The sequence below is a fragment of the Schistocerca cancellata genome, chromosome 2, assembly GCF_023864275.1.
Source record: "Schistocerca cancellata isolate TAMUIC-IGC-003103 chromosome 2, iqSchCanc2.1, whole genome shotgun sequence".
In the NCBI taxonomy this organism is placed as follows: domain Eukaryota; kingdom Metazoa; phylum Arthropoda; class Insecta; order Orthoptera; family Acrididae; genus Schistocerca; species Schistocerca cancellata.
Window position 1 is genome coordinate 909,346,238 of NC_064627.1, and position 27,789 is coordinate 909,374,026.

At 38.6% G+C, this 27,789-nt stretch overlaps 1 protein-coding gene across 2 annotated transcripts in view; it reads left to right on the plus strand.

Annotated features, from left to right (window-relative positions):
- The window catches only part of LOC126162842 (cilium assembly protein DZIP1-like), a 289,744-nt gene extending 268,130 nt beyond the window's left edge, over positions 1 to 21,614 (plus strand). The window contains exons 15-18 of one of the 2 annotated variants that reach the window (XM_049919606.1): positions 1,566 to 1,632; positions 5,646 to 5,775; positions 17,956 to 18,129; positions 20,431 to 20,563. In XM_049919606.1, coding sequence (XP_049775563.1) covers positions 1,566 to 1,632; positions 5,646 to 5,775; positions 17,956 to 18,129 — 371 coding nt within the window. In that variant the 3' untranslated portion in view covers positions 20,431 to 20,563. Of the gene's footprint in view, positions 1 to 1,565; positions 1,633 to 5,645; positions 5,776 to 17,955; positions 18,130 to 20,430 lie in introns of both variants that reach the window. The other variant, XM_049919605.1, reaches the window with a different exon arrangement.
- Positions 21,615 to 27,789: the final 6,175 nt, after the last annotated feature.

Consider the following 27,789-nt stretch of genomic DNA (forward strand, 5'->3'; position numbering starts at 1 on the left):
TCAAAGGCAGGGCCACCTGTGATAACAGGCAAGTAATCTATCCACTTGGCTGCAACCAATGTGCCACATTCTATGTGGACTTGACATCTAACAAGCTGTTTGTCCACATGAATGGCCATCACTAAGCTGTGGCCAAGGGTCCAGTTTCTCACCACACAACGTGCTTTTCTTCTCAATAACACCAGCTTTTCTATATCGGGGAAGTGGGAACTCCACATGCAACATATCCTTTGTTCTCGTAACCCCTAGCCTGAACCTTTGCTAGTCTTTGCCCTCCACCTATCTATCACCTTCTTTGATCCCAGTTCAGCCCTACACATGCCTTCTTTCCTGCCAGAGCACCTGCATTAGCCCTTTATCCTTCTATGTTTCTTTCTTTCTTTTTTTCTTTCCTTTCCCATTTGACGCCCCCCCTCCCCTCCCCTTCCCCTCCACCACCACCACAGAACAGCTCTCCAATGCTCAATGCTGCACCTAGCAGCCCACTATCCTGTCCCTATTACATACCAGCATGCTCCCACAGGCAGCACTAGCATCTTCTTCCACTCCTACCATGCTATCCTTACCCCTTCCCATCCCACACCTCTTCTGTACTAATGTCGAACACAGTTGCAGTTGGATTTTACCAACCAAAGACAACAGTGTGTGTGTGTGTGTGTGTGTGTGTGTGTGTGTCTGTGAGAGAGAGAGAGAGAGAGAGAGAGAGAGAGAGAGAGATCTGCATCTGATGAGAGATTTAGTTCATAGCTGATGATATGTAGTAAGCTTTTTTTATCCAGTGCCTCCTTAGTGTGGTTACTATCGTTTTGAGTTACACAATAACATGCCTTACACTGATGCTGTTCACATGATAATGTGAGATGATGTGCGTCTGACCTAAACTTGGCTAATCCTAGATCGACGTTCCGAGCAAATAATCTGTCATTCTTTCATAGGATTATTACTTCTTGTGAGAGTAGTAGTAAAGTTATACTAGGTGATGTATTTGATGGATGGTTGCTTCGTTCAGTCTGTCAGGCTGTGGATCAATGCTTCAGAACCTCTGACTACCAAAAACAGCACAAAATACAGAATACTAATAAATACAGTACATAATGACATGTTATTAATTTGGTTTGTATGTACTTCCTTCTTCAATTTTCATGTGAAAATATCAACAGCCTTTTGGGTTTTATATCTGGTATTGTATTTACATACTTTTTGTACCATCTCAGCTCTCCCTCCTCTGTAAATGAGTAAATTTGATTGACCACCAGACAGATCACTGAAAAAGTCTTATTACAAGTAGCTATAAACCTATAATCTGAAACAAATGCCCATACTTCACTCCTACAAACTATGCTTTACCAAGATAATTTATCAGTGTTGTGTTCTGTAAAGTTCTCCTTATTACTTAGTATTTTTGGATAATTGTACTGCACTTATTCAAAAATATGTGCAGTACCATTTATAAACAATTGGGTTAGAGTACTGAACAAAAATATTAAGTTTCTGAATGCCAGCTTCATTGATATAAATGGTACGATAATGTGCAGAGTGCTCAATTTCTCTACTTCTGCTTTCAGCTGTTAAATACTCCAGTACTCCATCAGAGAAACAACAGGAAAGGCATAGTGTCACCTGGGACAGCAGGTATGTTAAAAAATGAAATAACATTATGTGAAAATTTTAAGGTTTATTTTGTTTTCCAGAATAAAATGTGGTCATCGGACACAAATATTTTGTATTGCTCGTGGAGTTATGTTTCCTCTTTGTAACTAAATTAAAGGCAGTTTGTTTTTTGCAACATCCGTTTCACTTCTTTTACTTATGAGGCATATTCAGTAGCCTATTATACATGTTTGTTTTTATGTATATAGTTAATGCATTATGTAGTTCATACTAATATGTTACTACATTACATTTTCTCATGTTTTTCTCTCATTTTATTGTGGTTAGAAACAACTTTTGCAGCACAAATTTCATGAGGATAACCAATTTTTTTCTGCAAATGATTTAGTTCTCCATGCTACCAAAGAGTTGTTTCTAACCTTAACATCAATATAATGTTGAATTACATTATTTATTTTACAAAATTGTTAAGGCTTTCGTGGCCACTTGTTGACAAACTGCCTATTGGCTTCTGTCTCGGATTCTTCGGCCGACGTTCATCTAATGATTTTTCTGACGTTTCGCCAGCACGAGTGGCTGGCATTGTCAAAGCTTCACCCTCCATTGCCGGTGAACGGAGGGTGAAGCTTTGACAATGCCAGCCACTCGTGCTGGCGAAACGTCAGAAAAATCATTAGATGAACATCGGCCGAAGAACCCGAGACAGAAGCCAATAGGCAGTTTGTCATGATTTATTTTGCAAAACTGATTTAAACATGTATTACAGGCCACTGAAGATGCTTCATAAATGAAAAAAAGTGAAATGTATATGCAAATAACAAACTGCCTTTCATTTAGTTGCAAAGGCAGAACATGTCTGCATGAATTTTGAAGCAGCTAAGGAGTGATGGGAAATGGAAAAAAAAATAGTGATAATACAGCCATGACAGGCATTTCCCATCATGTTATGCAACAGTTTCAGGACTACCCACATCAGACTCGACAAGACCATCCAACATATCAAGTTCAATTAGTCTTGACAAATAAATAATGTAATTCCACATTATATTAACACAAAATTAAGAAACAACCCTTTGGTAGCACAAAGAGTGAGATTTGCAGAATAGACTTGGTTAACTTCACAAAACTTTGCTGCGAAAGGTCTTTCTAACGTAAGAAACTAGAAAAAAAAGAGAAAATGTAACATACTTGTAACTACTACATAATGCATTTATATATGTGTGAATTTTGAAGGAACAACAGAAAACAGAAAATAAGATGATATTTTTACTATGCTTTACCACTTGTGGCAAATTAATTCATCATCTTCAGAAGCTGAGTATTAATTTAGCAGATGTCAGTATCTTCTTCATAGAAGCATAATGCCATGATATGTCCAGAAATGTACATATTGTATGTGATTATTGTAAACACAGATTGATAGTTTACTAAACTGGATCAAATCTATGTGATTCTGGACCTTTTATGGCATTATGCACGAATGAAGAAGATATTGACACCTGCTAAATCAATACTAAGTGCCTGAAGATGACAAATTAATTTGTTGAAACTAGTAAAGTATAATAAAAATATGTTTGCAACTGACAACTGAATATTTTCTGAAAAATATATACTAAAGTCACTGAAAATTACAGCCTAGAGTAAAATAATAAGTTTATTTTGTTGGTTGATTGAAAGAAGGATATTTGAGAATTTTAATCTGATACAATTTTTAAAAAAATGTTTAACTGTTCCAGGAAAAGTTTAACAACAGAGTTTGCTTTAATTCACACATTTGTTACTTCTTAAACTGAAATATATGGTGTGATTATTGCATTGTAGCTAGCTCTCTAATAAGGTATACATTACACTTCGGTTTTCATTATATCAGGAATTCTCTACTTCGTTTGTTGTAGTCTTACAGTATAACCAGTGATGTTACATCTAACATGTCTAGTGTCACTTTCATTGTCATTATAGAAGTAGAACATTTGTAAACTCAGCAAGTATACTGATTTACGATGCCCTACATCTAACAGTGTTATAACATAATGCAGAAATTTATGTTTTGGCCTGTTCTAATTTGTTCATAATATTTTAGAAGGTATTTTAGTTATTTACACTATTAGCCATTAAAATTGCTACACCATGAAGATGACGTGCTACAGATGCGAAATTTAACTGACAGGAAGAAGATGCTGTGATATGCAAATGATTAGCTTTTCAGAGCATTCACACAAGGTTGGCGCCGGTGGCGACACCTACAACGTGCTGACATGAGGAAAGTTTCCAACCAATTTCTCATACACAAACACCAGTTGACCGGCGTTACCTGGTGAAACATTGTTGTGATGCCTCGTGTAAGGAGGAGAAATGCGTACCACCACGTTTCCAACTTTGATAAAGGTTGGATTGTAGCCTGTCGCGATTGTGGTTTATCGTATCGCGACATTGCTGCTCACGTTGTCGAGATCCAGTGACTGTTAGCAGAATATGGAATCGGTGGGTTCAGGAGGGTAATACGGAATGCCGTGCTGGATCCTAACAGCCTCGTATCACAAGCAGTCGAGATGACAGGCATCTTATCCGCATGGCTGTAATGGATCGTGCAGCCATATCTCAATCCCTGAGTCAACAGATGGGGACGTTTGCAAAACAACAACCATCTGCACGAACAGTTCGACGACGTTTGCGGCAGCATGGACTGTCAGCACGGAGACCATGGCTGTGGTTACCCTTGATGCTGCATCACAGACAGGAGCGCCTGCGATGGTGTACTCAACGACGAACGTGGGTGCACGAATGGCAAAACTTCATTTTTTCGGATGATTCCAGGTTTTGTTTACAGCATCATGATGGTTGCATCTGTGTTTGGCAACATCGCGGTGAACGCACATTGGAAGCGTGTATTCGATATCGCCATACTGGCGTATCACCCGGCGTGATGGTATGGGGTGCCATTGGTTACACGTCTCGGTCACCTCTTGTTCACATTGACGGCACTTTGAACAGTGGACGTTACATTTCAGATGTGCTACGACCCATGGCTCTACCCTTCATTCGATCCCTGCAAAACCCTACATTTCAGCAGGATAATGCACGACCGCATGTTGCAGGTCCTGTACAGGCCTTTCTGGATACAGAAAATGTTGGACTGCTGCCCTGGCTAGCACATTCTCCAGTCTCTCAACAATTGAAAACTTCTGGTCAATGGTGGCCGAGCAACTGGCTCATCACAATACGCCAGTCACTACTCTTGATGAACTATGGTATCGTGTTGAAGCAGCATGGGCAGCTGTACCTGTACACGCCATCCAAGCTCTCTTTGACTCAGTACCCAGGTGCGTCAAGGCCGGCGAGAGGTGGTTGTTCTAGGTACTGATGTCTCAGGATCTATGCACCCAAATTGCGTGAAAATGTAATCACATGTCAGTTCTAGTATAATATATTTGTCCAATGAATACCCGTTTATCATCTGCGTTTCTTCTTGGTGTAGCAATTTTAATGGCCAGTAGTGTATGTATTTGAAATTAACATAGTTACTTATGTATTTGAAATTAACAAATAGTTATTAGCAAACTCGAACGCATGAAACTGAAAATCTTTTAAACAAACTGTGTTTTTGTTGATTGATGTATCATTATTTGCCAGCTCTCACCTAAGTGTTATGTGCACAGAATTTATACAGAATTGTAATGCTTTAAAAGGTCCAATTTCCTCCTAGCTCTATTATCTCCCAAACTGCCTGCAGCCTTTTTCTTTCAGGTGAGGGAGTTCAAAGTTCTCAAACCTTATGAGTTTTGTAATTTTTATGTTTTTGTGGTGATACCCTGCTGCATGGTAAAGAATGAAGCAATGACCTGGTAAACTATATGTTTCATTGTATATTTGACAAGGGAAATATTGAAAAAGTTTGAATGAATTATGCACACAGTAAATGGAATGTTTCAATTAATACTTGCAAAACCACTATGATAAATTAAGAGACTAATGAAACAATGTCTGCTATGCTTTAAAAACTGCATGGCACTTGACATTTTTTACCTTTTGTTTAGTGATGATGAAGCACTAGAGCTCATTAAGAAACCTCGGGAAAAAATGGCTACAGACCTACAGACAGCAAAGCAAAAGGGCAATTCTCCTGGAAACATAGTTGCTCAGAAAAGCAGAGAAATACAACAAAAGGTATGATATGAAACACAAACAAGCCACTTGTTATTTATTATATTGGATTTCTTGAAAGTATGATAATGAGACAGAGTGGAGTTTCTTCCTCTATCACTAATGAATATTTCCTTCATCCTTTCATATTCCTTTTTGCATTTTTCATCCAGTAAACATAGTATTATTTAATAAATTCTGAAAACTCAAAGTTAGTGACTGACAGCAGAAGCATACTTGAAGTTTATTCCTGTTTTTATCCTCAGTCATACTATCGTAACAACTTTGATCCAACATAGGCACTTTTCTTTGCTCTCCAAAAAATGAGTATATTAACCATATACTTTTAAGAGTTTAACCTGTCATTATCATATTTTTAATATCTTGCCTCCTGCCTATAGTATTAAAGAAATAGTAGCTCAGATGCAAAAGATATGGGTATTGAGAGAATATTGTCACACTGTAGCCACATTCGAGTCTAAATCCAGATGTTGTCTCATCAGTGAAACAGAACTCTTAGCACTGAAGGTCCGTTTATTAAGAACACCAACTTACAGTCAGAACAGAACTGACTCCTGGACAGAGAGGGCAGTTATTTATACTAACATCAAGTATTCCAGAAAGCTAGTATTTATACAACTATCAAATATTCTGACATATAAACATTACAAAATCTTCCAGAAGCGATAAATACAAAATAACAAATAATTGCTGGTGATCGGGTTTGAACCAGCGACCCACACCACACCAGCCAGCAACGCTAACCACTACACCACACTGATGACACCTGAGCTTGCAGCATTGCTCCCTCTCCTCTAAAAATAGTAATGTGCAGTTTCAGAAGTCCTCACTGGAGCCAAGCACTGAACCAGGTATATCTTGTCACTGATCTTCTATATGGCAATGCAGCATTTCTGATTATGTTGTTATGTTCTCTTTGCTATGACGGGAATTGAAAAGAGCTCATCCCATCACAGCCAAGTCCTCCTATTGAAGCTTCACGATAGTTGAGTGATTCAGCGGTTTCCTGGAAGCTCCCATCATCAATCTGAGCCTCTAGATTGAAGTAGGGTTTCATACAGAGGACATCAATGATGCTTCTGTACTTTCGTCTCCTCAATGATTATAATCCTTGACTTCATATGTTACATCGGACAAGTGATGAAGGATATATGTTTTAGTAACTTTTCTGATATTCCCACTTCCCACATAGGCAAAAAAAGCTGTATCAAGTCTCCCAGGCTGTGTCTTGCAATTGTACCTAATGGTTACTGCTGAACAGTTGCTCTTTCTAACAGCAGACCATACATGCAAAGCAGTTGCGTCTTTACCCGCAGTTGCTCGTACTTTAGGCAGATGGGCTATGCATGGCTCTGTTTAAAAAGAATAACTCGATGTACTCACGGAATAGAGCCACGCGTGTCTGCTTTCATGCCCTGCAGCTGATTCACTGCAAATAATAACTTGCAACTGTGATTGTATAGTCAAATAGTCTATGCATTGGCTAGAATTGTGAGTAAACAAAATACACAAAAATAAAAAATAAAGTTAAATAAATAATTTAATAGAAAGGGTTGTATCCTATCATCTGTAACCACTGTAGATGATAAATCACTTCCCAAATAAATGAGAAGTGGTCCTACAATTTTCAGTTAAAATACAGACAGAAAATACCCTTATGTTGAGAGTGTTACAAGAATGGTAGCAAATTCCTCAAACTAAATAGTCACCAACAATATGCAGAAACTAAGTCCATATTGCAGTCACGACACACGAAATATTCACCAGCTCAAAAAGCTCAGAGTTCAACATGATGATTCACAAATTAATGCGTGTGATATGAACAGTAGTAACTCATACTTTATCTATTCTCATTTCCCTAAATCAAGTGGCAAAAATTAGAGTCTTACACTAGGGCACATCCAGACTTCACAAAATATAAGTCCCTTCAGAAGTTAAAGTGTGGTAACAGTCGTTCACTGCCCAGAATTAATCATCTCCACAACCAAATACCACTTGTTACCACAAGCAGGTCTGCCTCCCTCCAGAACTCACAGAAAAGTGTCCAGAATGGCTGCCTTGAGCTCCACTTGACTCTCGTAGTGTTCTGCTAGTATCTACTTCATCCTCACCAAAAATACATCTTCCTTCAACTCTAAAGACATGATTTGACTCAACATGACCACTTTTCTTTACTAAATTAATATATTATAACAATATTTAAGTGAAGATATGTTATAAATATTCTGTCACCCTCAGATAATTTATAATGATTATAAATAAAGGTTTGACCATAAATAAATAAGGCAGTATTCTTGTGCAGGTGGACTCGCTATAAATGATAACAAATTTTTGTTATATATTATTTAAACAGTTATTTACGTCTTGACAGAGGCATCTTTTGGTTCTCTTTAAAACTGAGGAGTCTACTGACACACGCAGTTGACCACTTTTAAATTAGCACAGTTTTTTAATGGCACTTGCAATCAACATTTGAATAAAATTTCTGGCAAAATAATGAAGTGCTCATTAAATAAACACACAAGTACGACAAAATATGAGGTGTTGATGCTGTGTTCATTTGCTGTGTAAATGTGAAGAATATAATGTTCTGACAAACATCTGCATAATGAAAAAGATATAAAAGGTGTTGTAAACCAATAAATAAAATAGATACAGATAAGTAGCTTTCAGAGATGATAGGTGTAGTACAATGCTATCATTGAGATATTGTTTGTTGTAATCACATGAATCAGTTAAAAGATGTAAGTTCAGAGGTTCATTGTGTAAATGTGTATTCACTGCAAAACATTAACTTCTGTAATTGTAAAGGTATTGAAATGTTGTTGTATCATTGGATGCACCTCATTTATCCCAGATTGCTGATGTATTCAAATTTGCTTTAGTACTTCATGTGAATTATTATAGACTCTTGAAGAGCTGTAACAAGCTATCTTTCAGTTTGTCTCAGAGCCTGCCATTGCTGAGAACATAGTCGGCCCTCTTAAGTGACTGACACATCATCCAAATTCGCCATACCAGGAGTTTCCTGTTTCCATTGACGCTGCTCGTCTCTGGCACCTGGCTTGGCAGAAAGATCAACTAGCCTGACTGACTGCAGCTTGCCCAGGGCCCTGGGCCTTCTAATGTTCAGCCATTCAACAAATTTGTATTACCTCATGCCAATTCTAGGCAACCAATTAGCTCACTTGTATACACGTAATGTTACAATCTAACTGGCTGTGCTTGGTGTCATAGCGCTCTCAGTCTTTCTCCTGGGCGTCCAGGATTTGTATGTGAGCCAGCTGCATGGCATTGTCAGTCTTTGTGATGAGGTGTTTCATGTATTCGTCTTGCGTATCATGTGGGTAAAATGGGAGCTGTGTATCCATTGTCCTTTTGGTCTTATGATCATGGGAAAGAAAGAACGGTATGAAGCCTGTATTGTCTTGCTTTGCTGTGTTGTATGTGAATGTCCAATCTCTCTGTTTGACTTCATCGTACATCAAGAGCATATCTGCAAATGTCTTATTGATGTGTACTGTGAGACCATTCGTCTGTAGATAGTAAGTGTCACGCTGTGGGTGTCACAATATGACATTATCTGTGATACTATATCGAACGGAAAACTTTTCCATGATCAGAGATCATCACATAGGGTGCTCTGTGCTTCAAAATGATGTCGTCTACAAGGATCTTTGAAATTTCCTGAGCTGTAGCATTTGGTACAGCTTTAGTGACAGCAAAGCAGATGAGGTGACATTGCAGACTATTATACATTGATTCCTGTTTGTTGACTTCGGGAACCTTCCCAAGAGGTTGATTGGTGGAATGACACTGCTTCAGGCAGTATGGGTACCAGATGCTCCAGAGGTAACTGCAGTATATGCTTCTGTCATTGGTATTAGCTAAGGTGCATTTTCACTTGTGCAACTTTCTGTGCACATTAGGTGAATGTGTGAATTAGGCGAAAGTGCCACAAAGAGGCAAGAAGATGCATGCACCGGTGCAGAGTCATGCATGCCTCTAAATTGTGCACACTGGTCACTGTGCTTAGGCGCATGGATGTCCCCACCCTGGACAAGGAGATACGTGCAACAATAATGTGCCTGTCCAGGGTTCTCCCATTTTGCACTTTGTTTCACTATGTCTCATGTTAAAAGATTCAGTTTTTTGCATGCGTTCAAATCTGTCTTTGTGTAGCACTTTGGCCAAGTGGTTTACGAGAAACACATTCAATTTCAACCATATTTGTCTGATGGTCACAAAACATTTTCTTCATTTGACCTGGAATTGATCCCAGTCTTTGAGCTTCTCTTCGTTGTTCTGAAACCATTGCTAGGCTGTGCCATCCAAGTAGAAGTACACATTAGCTAAATACATTATGTCATACCACCTGTTATATTTGGTGATTTGGTCGAATCTTTTCAGCCATTTTGTTGTTTCTTGACCAGCATCTCTGGAGAACACTGATGGATGCCTGATGTAGAGCTGACTTACTGCTGGCTTGAAACCTTTTGGCCTCCTGAATGTATGGACCATGGGAACACTGTACTGTTCATATTCTGGTACCTATCCTTGCAGGTGAAGGCTTTTATGTTGCCTAATCGGAGACTCGGTGATGTAGATGTTTTGAAATACCCAGTGTCTCCACTAAAAAATGTTATGTCATCCAGACTTGAAAGCTGGGTCATCTGTGAAATACAAGGGCTGTTCAATAAAGAATGATCATAATTTTTTTATGGTCATAATTTCTCGCACTAAAATTTAATCTTATGATATTCTGTTAGTTTAATGTGCAACAAACACGCCATAGTAGTTTCATTGTTGGGACTCCTGGTTCCCAACTGTGAGAGGCAGGCAAGGTCATACATGTTCAGTATCGCCTACTGCTGCAATGGAGGTAACACGCGAGAAACAATATGTGGGTTTGAAATTCTGCTTTCGCCTCAACAAATCTTCAGTTGAGGCCTATACAGTGTTACAGGAGGGCTCTGGAGAGTCTGTTCTTCCCTACAGCACAGCTCGAAGGTGGTTTAAAATATTTAAAGAGGGAAGACAATGAATTTCAAAGGAAGGTGGACCTGGTGCTCCAGTTACTGCTGTTATGGAAGAAAACATGAACACTGCCACTGTCATTGTGAGAGAGGATCGACGAATTACTTTAAGATCACCTTGTGAAATACTGAACATTTCATTGGGTGCCACCGACATGATGGTGACAGAAAAATTACACATGATACGTGTTTGTGCGTGATGGGTTCCAAGACTGTTGCTTCCCGAACAAAAGGACATTCGCGTGCAGGTCTGCATGCAGTTAAAATTGATGTTAGAGGAAGATCCAGATTTTCTTTCAAATGTAATCACTGCTGATGAAACTTGGCTACAACATTTTGATCCTGAGAGCAAACAGCAAACTCAGTGTGGAAATCTCCTTCATCACCAACCCTCAAAGAAGCAAAAGTGGCTGCTTCTGCTGAGAAAGTTGGGTAATCGTAATCTCTTGATATTCATGGAGTGATTTATTAGCATGTAGTACCTGCACAAACATCAGTAACTGGACAGTATTGCAGGGATGTCATGAAAACATATCTGGCACAAAAGACCACATTTCTGTGAAGTAGCCTGGATAATGTGCGGCTGCATATTGCCAATGTTGTTGCTGAATATCTTGCAAAAATCAAAGTGAATACTTCCCTCACCCTCCATATAGTCTGGATTTAGCCCCATGTGACTTTTTTCTATTCACTAACATGAAGAAATGCCTTTGTGGGAGGCACTATCAATCATCAGAAGCAGTGGTGATGGCTGCAGAGGCAATTTTGAAGGACCTCTCAAAAAATGGTTTCCAGCATGTATTTGAAGACTGCCAGAAATACTGGGACAAGTGCATCGCATTCATGGGAGACTACTTTGAGAAGGACCATCAAAATTATGAGGATGATTAAAGGTATGTTGTCAAAAAAATTATCATCATTCCTTATTGAACAGCTCTCATAGAACACTTAACACCAATGTACAGCCAGAACAGAAATAATCTCCTGGAAGTAGAGTGCATTTATTTATACAGACATCTGGTATTCCAGAAAGCTAGTATGTGTAAGAAACATCAAATGTTCCAAATATACAAACATTAAAAAATAAAGTATTTCAAGAAATGTCCAGAAATGATAAATTCAAAATAACAATTGCTGGTGGTCAGGTTTGAACTGGCGGCCAGCAGCATACCAGCCAGTGACTTTAACCGCTACACCACGCTGATGGCACTACGCTATGCTGATGGCACAGAGCTCTCAGTGATATATGCTGGTTCAGTTCCGTATAGAGATAAGGATTGTTCATGAGTTTAGTTCTGCAGATAGTTTAAAGCTTACCACAATCATAAAAACATAATTGTAAAAGATGAAAAATAGTACATTAGTAAATAACCACTAATTGTTGACAGGGAATAAAAAGCTATAAATTAGTTTCCCATTCAGCAATAACTTCTTCATCTTTGAAAGGCAGGCATGCAAACAAGTCATTGGTACAACTGCGGAAAAGACGAAGGCACCATCTTATGTGATATTTATTGTCAGTTCCATAAAGAGGACACTCCTAGTGTCTATGGATTCCCATGGTTCTATTTTCAGTTTGGAATGATGGTTATGAAGTGATAGACTTCTTAGAACACATCAATTGTTTTCAGAAAGAAATTTCAACTTGTTCTTTTTTTATGTTGACATTTATCTGATAGCCAGCTGTATACTTCAATAAATATGCACCAGCAGACAGTAACTGTTGGCGTCATTTCCATATGTTCTCATTACAGCTTTGGTATACTGGTATCCTACAAAAATATGCAGCCAGCCTGCTTGCCCCCCCCCCCCCCCCCTTCTTCTTGAAATACACCATCAGCCTTGTTCACAACTGCATTTCCCGTACATTTCAGGCAGTGGATCAGTAACCATGAATTTCAGATTTCACATCAATCTGCCTTTAAGAACAATGCAGTAATGTTTGTATGATGCATACAGACAGTTGAGGTATTTTCCGAAAGAAGGGTCCATTGGTCTGTGTGCCCTTTTTTTGGGAAATTCTTTAAAATTAAAGAGCAGATTATGAAGAATAATCTATGTAGGTTTTGTTTCATTATCCCAGTGCTTGAGGTCAAAGCAGCATTTTCTTGATGCATGAGTGCAGTACTTCTCATTCAGTTTAATGTATAGAGGGTTTATTTGCAGGTGAGCTTGCTTGGAGTGCCAGCAGTTGGTATTGTGTTTACATTATGAAGAAAACCATTTCAAAGTTGTGCAATAATAAGTAGTAGTAATGGGTAGGGAATAATAACAATCCTATGACAGTTGAATATGGAGAAAGACAATAGGAAAATAAAATGGCAGAGAAGTGACAGCTACATTTCTGCCAGCAGCATTCGCATTAAAGGAAAGAAACTTCATTTACGTCATCATGTTGTCAAAAAAAGTGTTATGTTCAAGTAATGGTAGTCACCAAGAAGAACTCTTTGACAATTCCTACGCAGATCAAGGTAAAGCAGTACAAGGTGGAGTCTTATCTCATGTCGATGTATAGTGAAGAAATCTAGTTTGCTTAACAAGGAGCTGACAGTAAATCAAGAACGATTCATGGAAGACACCTGGGAATATTGTGTGTGTATTTCTTAAAAAAATCCCTCACTTGATTCTCTGAAACTACAGGTGAAAAGCTTAAAATGGGTTATGTAACCCATTTCAAGTATTTCAAGCTAAACTGTGACTACAGCTTCATACAACCTAAAGCATATGTCTGGGCCTTTTGCACTGCTTCTGAAAAAAAAAAAAAAAACTTCTAGCTAATAAAAATGACCCCAGATTAGCAGAGTACTTAAGTCATAAAAGTAATGCTTAGACATACCTCCCACTTAAGAAATTCTTTATTCACAAAGCCAAATCTGACTCTGCGCATCTTGTGATTGAGTTTGATTATTCATTGAACTTGCCTGTACCAAAACTGAATGTGACCCGCCACTTTTACAAATGTCTGTTACGGTCATATGCTTTCAGTGCTCATCTACATCATGACAACTCCTCATATATGTAATGCTTCATGGAAATGCAAGCTAAAAATGTCCCCAACATAATTGGATCATTCATACATAATGTTCTAGAAATCAAATTGAACGACTTTCCACACGTTAAGCGTATTATTCTGCTCTCCGTTGCACGAGGTGGTCCGAATAAGAACTTGAAGGTAGTGTCATTTTTGCTATGGATAGCATGAGTGTTTCACATGGAGGTTACTCATCTTTTCACAACTAGGGGACATTCCTTTGGGCAGCATGAAAGGAACGAAGCCTTCTTTACAAGTAATGGTGATGTGCAGAAGTTGTCCATCACCCTTTATTGTTCTTATGGATAGAAACTAATAAAGCAATGGAAACAAGGTCATGACAAACATGTTTTCAAGAAATGTATCATGGAGGAAACTGTGTGTATAAAATTTAGAACTATTTTGTTCTGAAATAAAAAGAAAAACCACGTGGTTCAGTACTAGGCTCACTAACATACAAACATCTGTATACAATATTCTGACTTTGGAAACAGAAATACCGTAATGGAGTATTGAAAAACCTGAGACTATCAACAGTGGAATTTACCACTAATAAAGTGAGACCAGAAGAAGAAAAGGATGTCAGGGCTTTATTTAAGCACATGAATGATGAAAGTAATTTGTAGTTACACAATGTGCATAAAGTTCGGGTGTTACAGCATTTTTGTGTCACTCTCCCTTGAGTCTAACAAGCCATCACCACTAGCTGCCCTTCCTTTTATATGTTCAGTACATCCTGTTTGTCCTATGTGGCATGGATCCCACACGTCTGAGCCATATTCCAGTATGGGTCACTTCAGAGATCTGTAAGTAGTCTCTTTGTTAAGATTCCAAACTATAGGAGTGCAAATTACATGGTAGAAAAGTTATGAGACATGTGGCAGCACAGCAAACTTTCCCTTCCACACATTTCAGAGTCAATCCTTCATTGATATGCTACGCAATACAAGATTTATCTTTTTCCTTCAAGTGCAGAACAGTGTAGCACATACACTATGTGATCAAAAGTATCCGGACTCCCCAAAAACATATATTTTTCATATTAGGCACATTGTGCTACCACCTACTGCCAGGTACTCCATATCAGCGACCTCAGTAGTCATTAGACATCTTGAGAGAGCGGAATGGGGCGCTCCGCAGAACTCACAGGCTTCAAACGTAGTCAGGTGATTGGGTGTCACTTGTTGACTTGACAGAGACCACCGACAGTTGAAGAGGGTTGTAATGTGTAATAGGCAGACATCTATCCAGACGATCACACAGGAATTCCAAACTGCTTCAGGATCCACTGCAAGTGTATGACAGTTAGGTGGGAGGTGAGGAAACTTGGATATCCTGGTCAAGCAGCAGCTCGTAAGCCACACATCATGCCAGTAAATGCCAAACGGCGCCCTGCTTGGAGTCAGGAGCGTAAACATTGGACGATTGAACAGTGGGAAAACATTGTGCGGAGTGATGAAGCACAGTACACAATGTGGCGATCCGATGGGAGGGTGTGGGTATGGCAAATGCCGGGTGAACATCATCTGCCAGCGTGTGTAGTGCCAACAGTAAAATTCGGAGGCGGTGGTGTTACGGTATGTTTTTCATGGAGGGGGCTTGCACCCCTTGTTGTTTTGTGTAGCACTATCACAGCACAAGCCTACATTGATGTTTTAAGTACCTTCTTGCTTCCCACAGTTGAAAAGCAATTCGGGGATAGCGATTGCATCTCTCAACACGATCAAGCACTTGTTCACAATGCATGGTCTGTGGCGGTGTGGTTACAAGACAATAACATCCCTGTAATGAACTGGCTAGCACAGACTCCTGACATGAATCCTATAGAACACCTTTGGGATGTTTTGGAATGCAGACTTCATGCCAGGCCTCATCGACTGATATCGATACCTCTCCTCACTGCAGCACTCCATGAAGAATGGGCTGCTATTCCCCAAGAAACTTTCCAGCACCTGCTTGAACGTATGCCTGCGAGAGTGGAAGCTTCATAAAGGCTTAGAGTGGGCCAACACCATATTGATTTCCAGCATTACCGATGGAGGGGCACCACGAACTTGCAAGTCATTTTCAGCCAGGTGGCCAGATACTTTTGATCACATAGTGTAAATGACAATGTGGTTTTCTAATGTATTACAAAAAAGCATTTTAAGCAGTGGTGTGCCATCAAAATTTCTGTGAAGTTTGAAGAACCTGGAAGTTTGATTTACAAAATGTTGCAACTAGTTAATGGGAAACATTTATTACCAAGGGTAAAGGTTTTCAATGGAAGTCAAACTTTTGTTCAGGGATGCCTTCACCATTGAAAACTGATAAAGTGTGGAATGAATGAGGAATCTTATGAGGAAAGATCATCATTTAATATGGATGTCAAATTACATTTAAGTAATGCTAGCCTTAAGATAAATACATGAACCAAAATGACCCCAGAAACCTTAAAAAAAAAAGAATATGTAGCTTAACTTTCTTGATCAAATGAAAAATGATCCCTCCCCTCCCCCATTTTCTTCAGTCATATCATTGGTAATGAATCATAGGTGTTTTTATTACTTTTTAATTTGCGTTTCCCAAAACAAAATGTCAAAGCAAAGTGTAGCACATTGATTAATAATCTCACAGACACTGGGATGCTTTATTATGATATTTACTGTCACATGACAATTACCAACTCTCTCTCTCTCTTTTCCTCTCAGAAGTGGAATAATGAGCTTGTCCAGCTCCACTGTTTATCAGATCTGTGCATGTCTGTGTTCTGTTTTTGCCAGGAACTTTATAATTTAGTCACAAAAGTGGTCTGTTACTTCATGCATAACTGTATCAGATGCATTCCAGAAATCAAGGAGCACAGCATCAATCTGGGTGTTGGTTTGTACTGCCTTTGTTGAGTCCATATTGATTCCTACAAAGGAGATCATTGGTTTCTAGAAAAATCTTAATATGGGACCTTAAAACATGTTTCAAAATTGTACAACAGATTCATGTCACTGATATAGGATTATAGTTTTGTGCATCTGTTCAAAGAAGTTTCCTCCAGTGACCTAATAGTTCACATACTCTTTGTAGAATCCTTATTGTATGCCATCAAGAACTGTTGCCTTTCCAATGTTGAATAGTTTTAGTTATATCTCTCCGATGGTGCTCTCGGGTGTTCTCAGTGTAGTCTGTAGAGATGGAGGGAGATGGTATACAGTTGCCATTCCGTTCATTTGTTCATAACATTTACACAATATTTACCATGCCAGGTGAAATAGTTTGATGATAAACATAATGGCACCAGGTTACAGATATCAGGTCCTGAATGATGTTGATGGTCTCTTCTGTTGTTACATTTGTAAAGGAGACTTTACATCAAAGCTGACCAATATATCGTTTTTGTGTACATTCTGTTCCTGTGTAAGTGAATGAAGTGAGAGTAATCTTTCACACGTAAGTCTTTGTGTCCTACAAGGGAAAATAGTTTTCTAGCCGGATGGTTTACCAGGTTGTAGGTGAGTGAGTCCATTTTTTAAACCTTTTGCTGCTACAGGCATGCCCTTTGTATTTTGTGCTGAGGTGGCTTTTGTACTGGCTGTACTTCTTGTCAAATGCTGGTGCCTGTGCTGAGAGATGGCATTCGGCCATTATGAAATAACTTATCATCCAATTTTTTTAAAAACTGTTAGGTAAAAAAAATTCATTTTTGCTCATATTAGTTTGATATCCTTACTTAACAAAGAACTGAATCTCTTTTTGTTATCCTTCATACTTATTGCACTGTATCAAATGAAGTACAACACTGTATGAAATTTTAAAGAGTTTGCAGAGGTAAAAATACATTGTGTAAACTTAGTGTATGGTTGATTTTAGCTCGTATATTGCAGTGAATGAAATGTAGGAAAAATTTCAAAAATTTATTTAAAATTGAGATCAGAAGAATATCTCATTTCATTCTCACATTCTTGGGTTTTATACCCAAAGGAAGGTTGTGTGTACATTGCCCATTCATGTCCTTGAGCTTCGCGAATCTTGTGGTTATATATCTTATGATTCAAGATATCAAAAGGAGGTTTTTTGCAAGTGATAGCATGCAGTGAGGCACATATGTTGTATGATAAATATTCGAAACTTTTTTATTCACAGAGGTATAGAAGTAACTCACCTGCAGCAGTGACAGCGTGGTGGCTCTGGATCCATCCAGATGGCCATGGTACTGTAGGAAAACCCAAGCAGCGTGTCTATATACGTCCACAGAACCTGAAGAACGGCATAGCAGGATGTGTTTACATGCCCACAGCAGTGAAAGGGTTAATATAGGTATGTGAGGACAGTTTTCCTTAGGGATCTTTCACAGTCCCATGGCTGTGTCATCATGATCAAGTCTTGCGTCTTCTTAATAATCTTCGCAGTCAAATCACTCCAAAGATCCATGTAGGTGGGACAAAACATGAAGTCATCCATTTTTGATTCATATTGTGTAGTATCTACTACAACAAAGGTGTTTCCTTTATCTACCTGGTGAATTGTCTTCACTCTGGATGTTTTTCCATGCCAGACCTTTCTTCCCAAGGAATGTCATGGTGTGCCAGTCTCGCCCTTTGTAGAATTTTGACTGTTTCTTTTCCACAGACTGAATGATTTCTTCCATGAGAGATCCTTGTAGGCATCACTGTGAAGTTTAGCCCCTTAAACAGTACTTATGTCACTGCTTTGTTGTCAGTGTTAATGAGAGGTTTCTGTTGGTTGAAGACGCATTAGTCCTATCCATGTACCACTTCCTTGTTAGTTCTTCAAATTTCTTTTTCTCACAGTTGCAATTATTTCTTTTTTTGTGCAGGCTTGCCTCTAAGTTATAGTTTTTGTCACAATTCATCAATGATATATTTGACAGTAGACACAGATGCTTCTGGGGCAGCACTCTATTGTTGGTATCTAGATTCCTGTGGAGTTGTTGGATCCTTTCCCTCACCAAAGCATAGCTAATGTGTTCATAGATGGCCCTCACTTTCCTAGTATCCACGTGAGAACAAATCCTGAGGAATATCAGGCATGGTTGAACAGCAGCTCTTCAGAAAAAGGAAATCATTGAATAGCTTTTCCCCTCTCTTCCTTAATACTGTAGTTGCAGTCTTTGCTTATGGTAGTAAATTTCTTGCCCATATAGGTCACCAGTGCAGGCTTCTGTGCCCGGCATCAATCACATTAACATCCTTCTGGGTGAACTGCTGCATCATATTATAAAATACTAAAATAAACCAACACTTTAGCCAAGGGGCAGTGATGTTCCTCGGGACAACTAATTGACTGGGGAGTGGGTGCTTCAATATATCACATCTAATGATATCTCTAGACCACTGAAATCACATTTCTTAGATCTCTCTCTTTATTTCTATCTGTGTACACTAATGTGTGCATGATGAACATTTGTGGACATTTTCACAGATCGTAGTGCCCAAGATACAGATCATGTGGATGTGAATGCCTTCCTGAGCCTCCTGCTATATGCAGAACTTGCAAAGCTTCCCATCTATGTAGATAGGCATGAGCATGGTGTATTCACAGTTACTATGCCATGTAGTAGAGTCCTGGTTTTGTATCATTGTATCCTGTTTTTATATCATTGTATTTGCTTCAATGGTAAAAACATTGAGAGACAAGAGGAAACAAAACTGACTAGAAAGCTTCTGTGCATGACCTTACCACTCCATTGCAAGACACGCATTTGAAGTTGTATGCTCTTGGAGAATATGTGACAACTGACAGTTAACTCTTTCCATTTTGAACACAATGTTACTTCTGATAATACCTGCCAAAAAAGCCAAGCCAGGAAATACTGCACAAAGGTTTTGCTCTGTTGGGCTCCAGAGCACATTATTTGATGAACTTTGAAATTTATGTTGGCACACGGCCAGGTGAAGAAGAAACAAAAAATATAAAGCTTTCAGAAATTGTGCAATGCCTTATTATTCCTCTTGTAGGTACTAGCAGAAATGTGACTACTGACATCTGAGTCATGAGCATGGATCATGCAGCAACTCCATTGGAAAAAGGGTTGACATTAGTCATAATATAGCAGGGATATCTGCATCGTCAGTTATTTCCAAATAAGGGAATAAAAAGGTATATTTTAAATAAACACACACACACACACACACACACACACACAACTGTTTTTATTGTTTATTGTGAGTCTGTCAGTGACTCAATGCTTCTACTATATAGTTAGTTGTCTCCTTTATTCCTAATTATTTACATTCTGCCAGAACTTTCCACACCATATTTATATTTAAAATAATTAAAGTCTTTCATAGAATGATGGAGTATTGTCTTCTTCTTTGTCTTTTAGATTCAGGTCAAATAGACCAAATGCGAGTTTTTGTATCATAATATCATGCAAGTACTTAAGGATTACATCACTGCATTGATTTGATAGTATTAAAAGATGTTTCTAAAACAATTAATGAGTCTACTTTCATGATGATAAATAATGGTTTGTTTCTTTTTTAAGTAAGTTACACTTTGTAGGCATTACATGGTACTATTAAATGGTGATTATGTGTTATTACTGACAGCTCACTTCTGAAGCTTGTTATACAGATTTGTTTTTCTGCCTTTCAGATATCTGCTAGAGGGGAAAAGCCAACAGGAGGAGTGGATACTTTGAGTTACTTACCTGTGTCCACTACTTCTGCTGCTCAAGCTCTTGTAGGGTATACACAGATGAAACAACAAACTCATTCAAGTACAATGGGTATGAAGCAGTTACCCTTATCAGAATGGGACATTGAGGACTTGGAAGATTTTGACTAGTGTAATCTTTGTACAAACTCTGAAGTGTTATATCACAGTATATAATTATATATTAAGTACTGGCCACTAGAACTACAAAATTTGAAATGAAATCTACAACAATGCAGAATAGCAGCAAAAATGAAATGAAATAAGACAACCTTTTTATGTTTCATAACAGAGCACCCTTCCTTGGGAATAAGGAAGGGGTCAGGATGAGCAAGGCAGAAAAAGAGAATCATTCATGTGGTATATTGTAGGCAATGAATGATAGGATGACTCTCTCTCTCTCTCTCTCTCTCTCTCTCTCTCTCTCTCTCTCTCTCTCTCTCTCCAAGCTAACTCTTATCAACTGTATAACATTTTAGACACAGGCAGCCTTTATATATGAGATGAAGTGACTGAAATAAATGTGTGTATCCCTGTACTCAAATTTGTAAAGAGTGTGACATTATACCAAACTGACCATTAACATATGGACTTTATTTTAATGTCCTCCTAACTGTGAACTTCCAACTCTCATGAGCAAACCGAGCAAAAGTGGTGTGAATTCAAGAACATATTGTAGAAACCTGTTCAAGAAACTTTGTATTCTAAACACTGCTTCTCAGTAAATTTATTCCCTAATGAAATTTGTTGCAAGTAATACTCTCTATTTCCAACCAATAGTTCAATACATAGTATCAATACTAAGAATAAGAGCAATCTACATAAAGACCTAAAATCACTTACCTAGGTCCAAAAAGGGGTCCACTATTCAGGAACGCACATTTTCAATAAATTGTCAGCAACCATTACAAACTTAGTTTCACATAAAGCACGGTTTAAACAGAGTTTGAAAGACTTTTTGATAGGCAACACCTTCTACTCCATAGATGAATACCTTAGCGGAGACTGTTAAGCCAGCTTAAGTAATCTGTTAGATTTCAGTTTTGACAACACTTGGTCACATCAGTGAAGATTAGGTATTTTGTGTATGATAAATTTATTAATAGTGCATAACAGTGTTTCATTCTGACAGTGTGTTAATTCTGTAAATATTAGCTGTTCCAGTTTACTGCATTGTATTAACCTACTTTGACTATCTCCTGACAAATGATCAGGGTAGTAAGTATTATATTCAAATGTTTTATCATTTTATGTTATACTTTCTGACATGTTCCACACCCACGAGAATCATATCATTTTTTTTGGGTTTATGGAATGAAAACTGAATCTAATCTAATCTAATCTAATCTTTCCAATGCTGTACAAGTATTGACACTTCCATTACTGACACATACTGGCAAACTTAACAGGATTCAGACCCTCTGTACAATTTCTTCCGTCATATCTTCTCTATTGATGATGAACCCTTTTAACTTTTTCCTTACTACTTTTTTTTCAAGTCTTAACCTGCAATGAATATCTTTTGAATGATCGATTAAGAAAAAGTGTTTATAGAGCTTTCATTCCTTTGTCTTCGCCAGGTTTTACTACTATAAAGAAACAGTGACAAATTTTGTTCCATTTCTTTGATGATCTACCAGGTCTGTACACATCAATTGCTTTTCTTTGAAAAATCCTGTCTTCTTGCAATATTTCTTTTTTAGTATAGTGTGTTCATCATAATTCAGTTACTGTTAGTGATGAGGTGAAATGATGTGTAATGTTCTCACACCATAACTTGACATTTTTTCAGCAAATGAGAGCACAATTTTCCAGCAAGATGAGGCTACAAGCCATGGCACACAAACCTGAATAAATTCTTTGTTCCTGAATTGTCATTTCTGACAATGTGGATATTCATTAGCCCCTGTTTGTTCTCCTGATTTAACTCCCTGACTTTTGTTCTGGGTGTAAAAACAAAAAGAAATATTTTACGCTGGTGTACAGACAACATTTTGTACATGAGATTGTGGAATCCCATCATATGCTGCAAGAGGTAAAACTTTACTTACGTTGGAGTATGTTTGTCAGACACAATGTTCAGAAAATAATTTTCTTGGTATTGTACACCAGCTGTTCTTGTTATTTCAATTTATACATAAGCTGTTCTTGTTATTTGAATTTATACCTAATAAAATATAAGAAATAATTCCTCAAGAACAGTTACTTTCTGAAATCATCTTGTTTCATTGGTAGGCTATGTATGAGGATAGGCTACCACTCATATGCAGCTAAATGACATTTGGCGATGGACCCACATGTGTGTGCCTGCGCACCCACCCCTGCCACCCCACTTGGGTGCGCACAAATACACGTATGCACGCAGTAGTTGTCCAGACTAATGGGAAGGAGGGGGAGCAATTGAATAGAAGGTAACAAGTCACAAGCCTATTCTAAGAAGTTGCCTCACTCCTTTCCTCTTTTTACTTGTTAGCTGTGGCTGCCAGTTGCAAATAGCCACTGTCACAGATGTGTGTGAGAACTTGTGGGAAAGATATTGGTAGTTCGATAATATTTCTTAAAAACTGCTTCTTCAAGGTGCCATAATAAAACCTCCAAATGTCAGACACTCAGTTTGGTATCAAACATTGTATGTCGATAGAGTATCAATGAAAACTCCAATGTAGTTCATACTATGTGCTATGTGCTGTCGCAGAATGGGCGTAAACATTAATTAAAAGTAACACCAGAACTACCAGAGCATGGGAAAAGTACATCTGTTAGACATTGGGAGATGTGGCTACTATGGGTGAGTTGGTAGAGTGTTAGATCATCGTACCAACGCTCATGGGTTCAAATCCTAATGACAATTTTTTTTAATTGTTTAGGCGTGGAACTGTTATATAGGAGAACATTTTCCTGATATGTAAAAAGGTTTTTCGAAATTTGTAGGAATGTTCTTCTGGCAGTCTGCTTTTGCTTCGTTAGTTGAAATAGCAAACCTATAGAGTACATTTGTATACGTAGGTGTGGTGTTCTGTCAGATATGTGCAACAGAATGGACACCACTCATGATGAAGCAGCTAGTGCATTTCTAGTTTCACAGAATAAACTTAAATAATGAGAGAATAGAATAAAGAAACAGTTACATCATAGCTGCGGAATTAATAGTAGCAATAATAGACTGCAGTTGTGTGTGTGTGTGTGTGTGTGTGTGTGTGTGTGTGTGTGTGTGTGTGTGTGTAGGTGCACATGCTTGTGTGTCTATTGTTGACGAAGGCCTTAACGGCCAAAAGCTTTAATTGTGAGTCTTTTTGTTGTGCCTATTAGCAGCTCAGCATCGCCATTATATGGTGAGTAGCAACTTTCCTTCTCATAATATTGTTACATTCCATCCTGGATTTTCGACTGTTTGATTTTAACAATAATAATAATTATTGACTGCAGATGGCAATGCTGTGTACATTAAATGTGGGTGCTGTGGCTAGAGTTTTGTGTTTGTGCATACACAGACAAATGGGTTTGCAGTTGCTGTTCAGTCTTCAAGGTACAGGTACTGCTGTTGTGCAACATCAATCCGTGGAACGTTATTGACATGACATTCTCATCGAACTGTTGCACAGCGACTGGTGTGTACGTACAACAACAGAAATAACTGAAGGTGAGAAAAGTGTGCAGCATTCATATTAGACATAATTGATCAATAATGGAATCTGTTGAAAACACAGTTGGAATGGAATAGTTTGTTTGTTACCAAGTGAATGGACTAGAGTCGACCTCTTTGATATCGTTGCCAGAAGGGTCTCCAAGTGATGTAAATAATGAAATACCACAGAAGGAGAAAAGGGTAGTGTTTTACTCAAGAAACGAGAAAATTGAACTCCTCAAATATTGACTTAATGTCAAAAAGCAGCCGAAGCCAAACCAAACATTTGCACATCGCATGACATCTGCAATGAAAAACAGATTTCACACTAGATGTTCTGCATAGTGTACGTTATATGAATGTAAACGGCAGTGGGAAAGTGGAGAGTTGATGTCTGTGAAGGAGAAGCACAAGCATATCACAATGCTTGTGATGGAGACATTCGAACACCACCGCCAGGCAGGTTGATGTATTCATAATGTCAATTGTGGGTGAAAACAAAAGCAAGACAGTTTGATTTCCTAAGATTTGACACCAGTAAGTGCAAAAACAATATTGTAAACCACAAAGACAAATCTTTTGTTACAGTGAAAATGTACCACAACAGGAATAACATCCAGAAAATGGTAGAGGACTGGCAACGAGCAACTCGAGCACTCATGACAGCCTACGCAGGAGAAAATATCTACAATGCCAGTGAAAGCAGATTCAATAATATGCCTGTTGGTCGCACTCTTGCAACTAGAGGTTCTAAAGATATTGTAGGGTTTGTACAGTCTGTTCACACAATAGCCAATACGTATACATTCATCCCCTTGCTTTCATCGATGGGCAATGTCATCATCTACTCTCAGTCTTCTGGCAAAATGACCAAAGAACAGTTCAGGACATTTTTACAAGAAACCGTAGTGGAACAAATCAGTGGAGAGAAACTTGTGCTAATACTAGATTCTTATGAACCCCACAAAGACGCAAGTGTGCATGACCTGCATGAACAGAATAACCTACCAGAAACAAAACTATGACTTACATAATTGCAGCAAACATAACCTCAATTTGCCAACCCCTTGATCTTCATTTCTTCAGAATGTACAAGCATATGATATGTAAAATATCTGATGCTGCTTGAGATTCTTTGAAAGAGATTAGTTTGCAACAACAAAATAATCTTCTTAAGCTGCAATCCGTCTCATCATCAGTTGAGTTCTCCATGTTTCTATAATTCTCACCATTGCAGGTGGATAATGGCTGAACTTACTGATGAACCCAGATCCTTTGACAAAGTTCTGTTTTAAACACAAGCTATCATTCTGCAATCTATAGGATGGATGCACAAATGTAGGATTCATCAAATGTCACACTTCTTCATATGCATCCATTATTGTGAAGCCTTTGTTCCTGAATGAATGACACTGTGTGTGTGTGCGCGAGCGCGCGCGCGCTCGCGTGCATGCGCGCAGCGTGAGGGGACACTGTTCTTGGTTTTTGAACATTATGTACTTATTATTCATATTATTATTTTGTTTATTATTACGATTATTAATTTTATTATGTGTATTACTATTACTTCCACATGTGTGATGCAACTGCTTCTTTATTTCTCTGTCCCGATTGTGTATTCTGTGAAACTGCAGATGTGCCCTATATATTTACTACTTTCAAATAAACAAAGCAAAAACAGACTGCCAAGAGGACACTGCTGTAAACTCCAAACAGTCAGTAGCCAAATCTATTAATTATTCACAGATGCAGTTTTTCTATGCTCTGGTGGTTCTAGTGTTACTTTTAATTAATGTTTATGCTGATTCTGCTGGATGAGAGCACATGTTGTTGTTGTTGTGGTCTTCAGTCCTGAGACTGGTTTGATGCAGCTCTCCATGCTACTCTATCCTGTGCAAGCTTCTTTTCATCTCCCATTACCTACTGCAACCTACATCCTTCTGAATCTGCTTAGTGTATTGATCTCTTGGTCTCCCTCTACGATTTTTACCCTCCACGCTGCCCTCCAATGCTAAATTTGTGATCCCTCGATGCCTCAGAACATGTCCTACCAACCGATCCCTTCTTCTAGTCAAGTTGTGCCACAAACTTCTCTTCTCCCCAATCCTATTCAATACCTCCTCATTAGTTACGTGATCTACCCACCTTATCTTCAGCATTCTTCTGTAGCACCACATTTCGAAAGCTTCTATTCTCTTCTTGTCCAAACTAGTTATCGTCCATGTCTCACTTCCATACGTGGCTACACTCCATACAAATACTTTCAGAAACGACTTCCTGACACCTAAATCTATATTCGATGTTAACAAATTTCTCTTCTTGAGAAACGCTTTCCTTGCCATTGCCAGTCTACATTTTATATCCTCTCTACTTCGACCATCAACGGTTATTTTACTCCCTAAATAGCAAAACTCCTTTACTACTTTAAGTGTCTCATTTCCTAATCTAACTCCCTCAGCATCACCCGACTTAATTTGACTACATTCCATTATCCTCGTTTTGCTTTTGTTGATGTTCATCTTATATCCTCCTTTCAAGACACTGTCCATTCCGTTCAACTGCTCTTCCAAGTCCTTTGCTGTCTCTGACAGAATTACAATGTCATCGGCGAACCTCAAAGTTTTTACTTCTTCTCCATGAATTTTAATACCTATTCCGAATTTTTCTTTTGTTTCCTTTACTGCTTGCTCAATATACAGATTGAATAACATCGGGGAGAGGCTACAACCCTGTCTCACTCCTTTCCCAACCACTGCTTCCCTTTCATGCCCCTCGACTCTTATAACTGCCATCTGGTTTCTGTACAAATTGTAAATAGCCTTTCGCTCCCTGTATTTTACCCCTGCCACCTTCAGAATTTGAAAGAGAGTATTCCAGTCAACATTGTCAAAAGCTTTCTCTAAGTCTACAAATGCTAGAAACGTAGGTTTGCCTTTTCTTAATCTTTCTTCTAAGATCTACATCTACATCTACATCTACATCTATACTCCGCGAGCCACCTTACGGTGTGTGGCGGAGGGTACTTATTGTACCACTATCTGATCCCCCCTTCCCTGTTCCATTCACGAATTGTGCGTGGGAAGAACGACTGCTTGTAAGTCTCCGTATTTGCTCTAATTTCTCGGATCTTTTCGTTGTGATCATTACGCGAGATATATGTGGGCGGTAGTAATATGTTGCCCATCTCTTCCCGGAATGTGCTCTCTCGTAATTTCGATAATAAACCTCTCCGTATTGCGTAACGCCTTTCTTGAAGTGTCCGCCACTGGAGCTTGTTCAGCATCTCCGTAACGCTCTCGCGCTGACTAAATGTCCCCATGACGAATCGCGCTGCTTTTCGCTGGATCATGTCTATCTCTTCTATTAATCCAACCTGGTAAGGGTCCCATACTGATGAGCAATACTCAAGAATCGGACGAACAAGCGTTTTGTAAGCTACTTCTTTCGTCGATGAGTCACATTTTCTTAGAATTCTTCCTATGAATCTCAACCTGGCGCCTGCTTTTCCCACTATTTGTTTTATGTGATCATTCCACTTCAGATCGCTCCGGATAGTAACTCCTAAGTATTTTACGGTCGTTACCGCTTCCAATGATTTACCACCTATGGCATAATCGTACTGGAATGGATTTCTGCCCCTATGTATGCGCATTATATTACATTTATCTACGTTT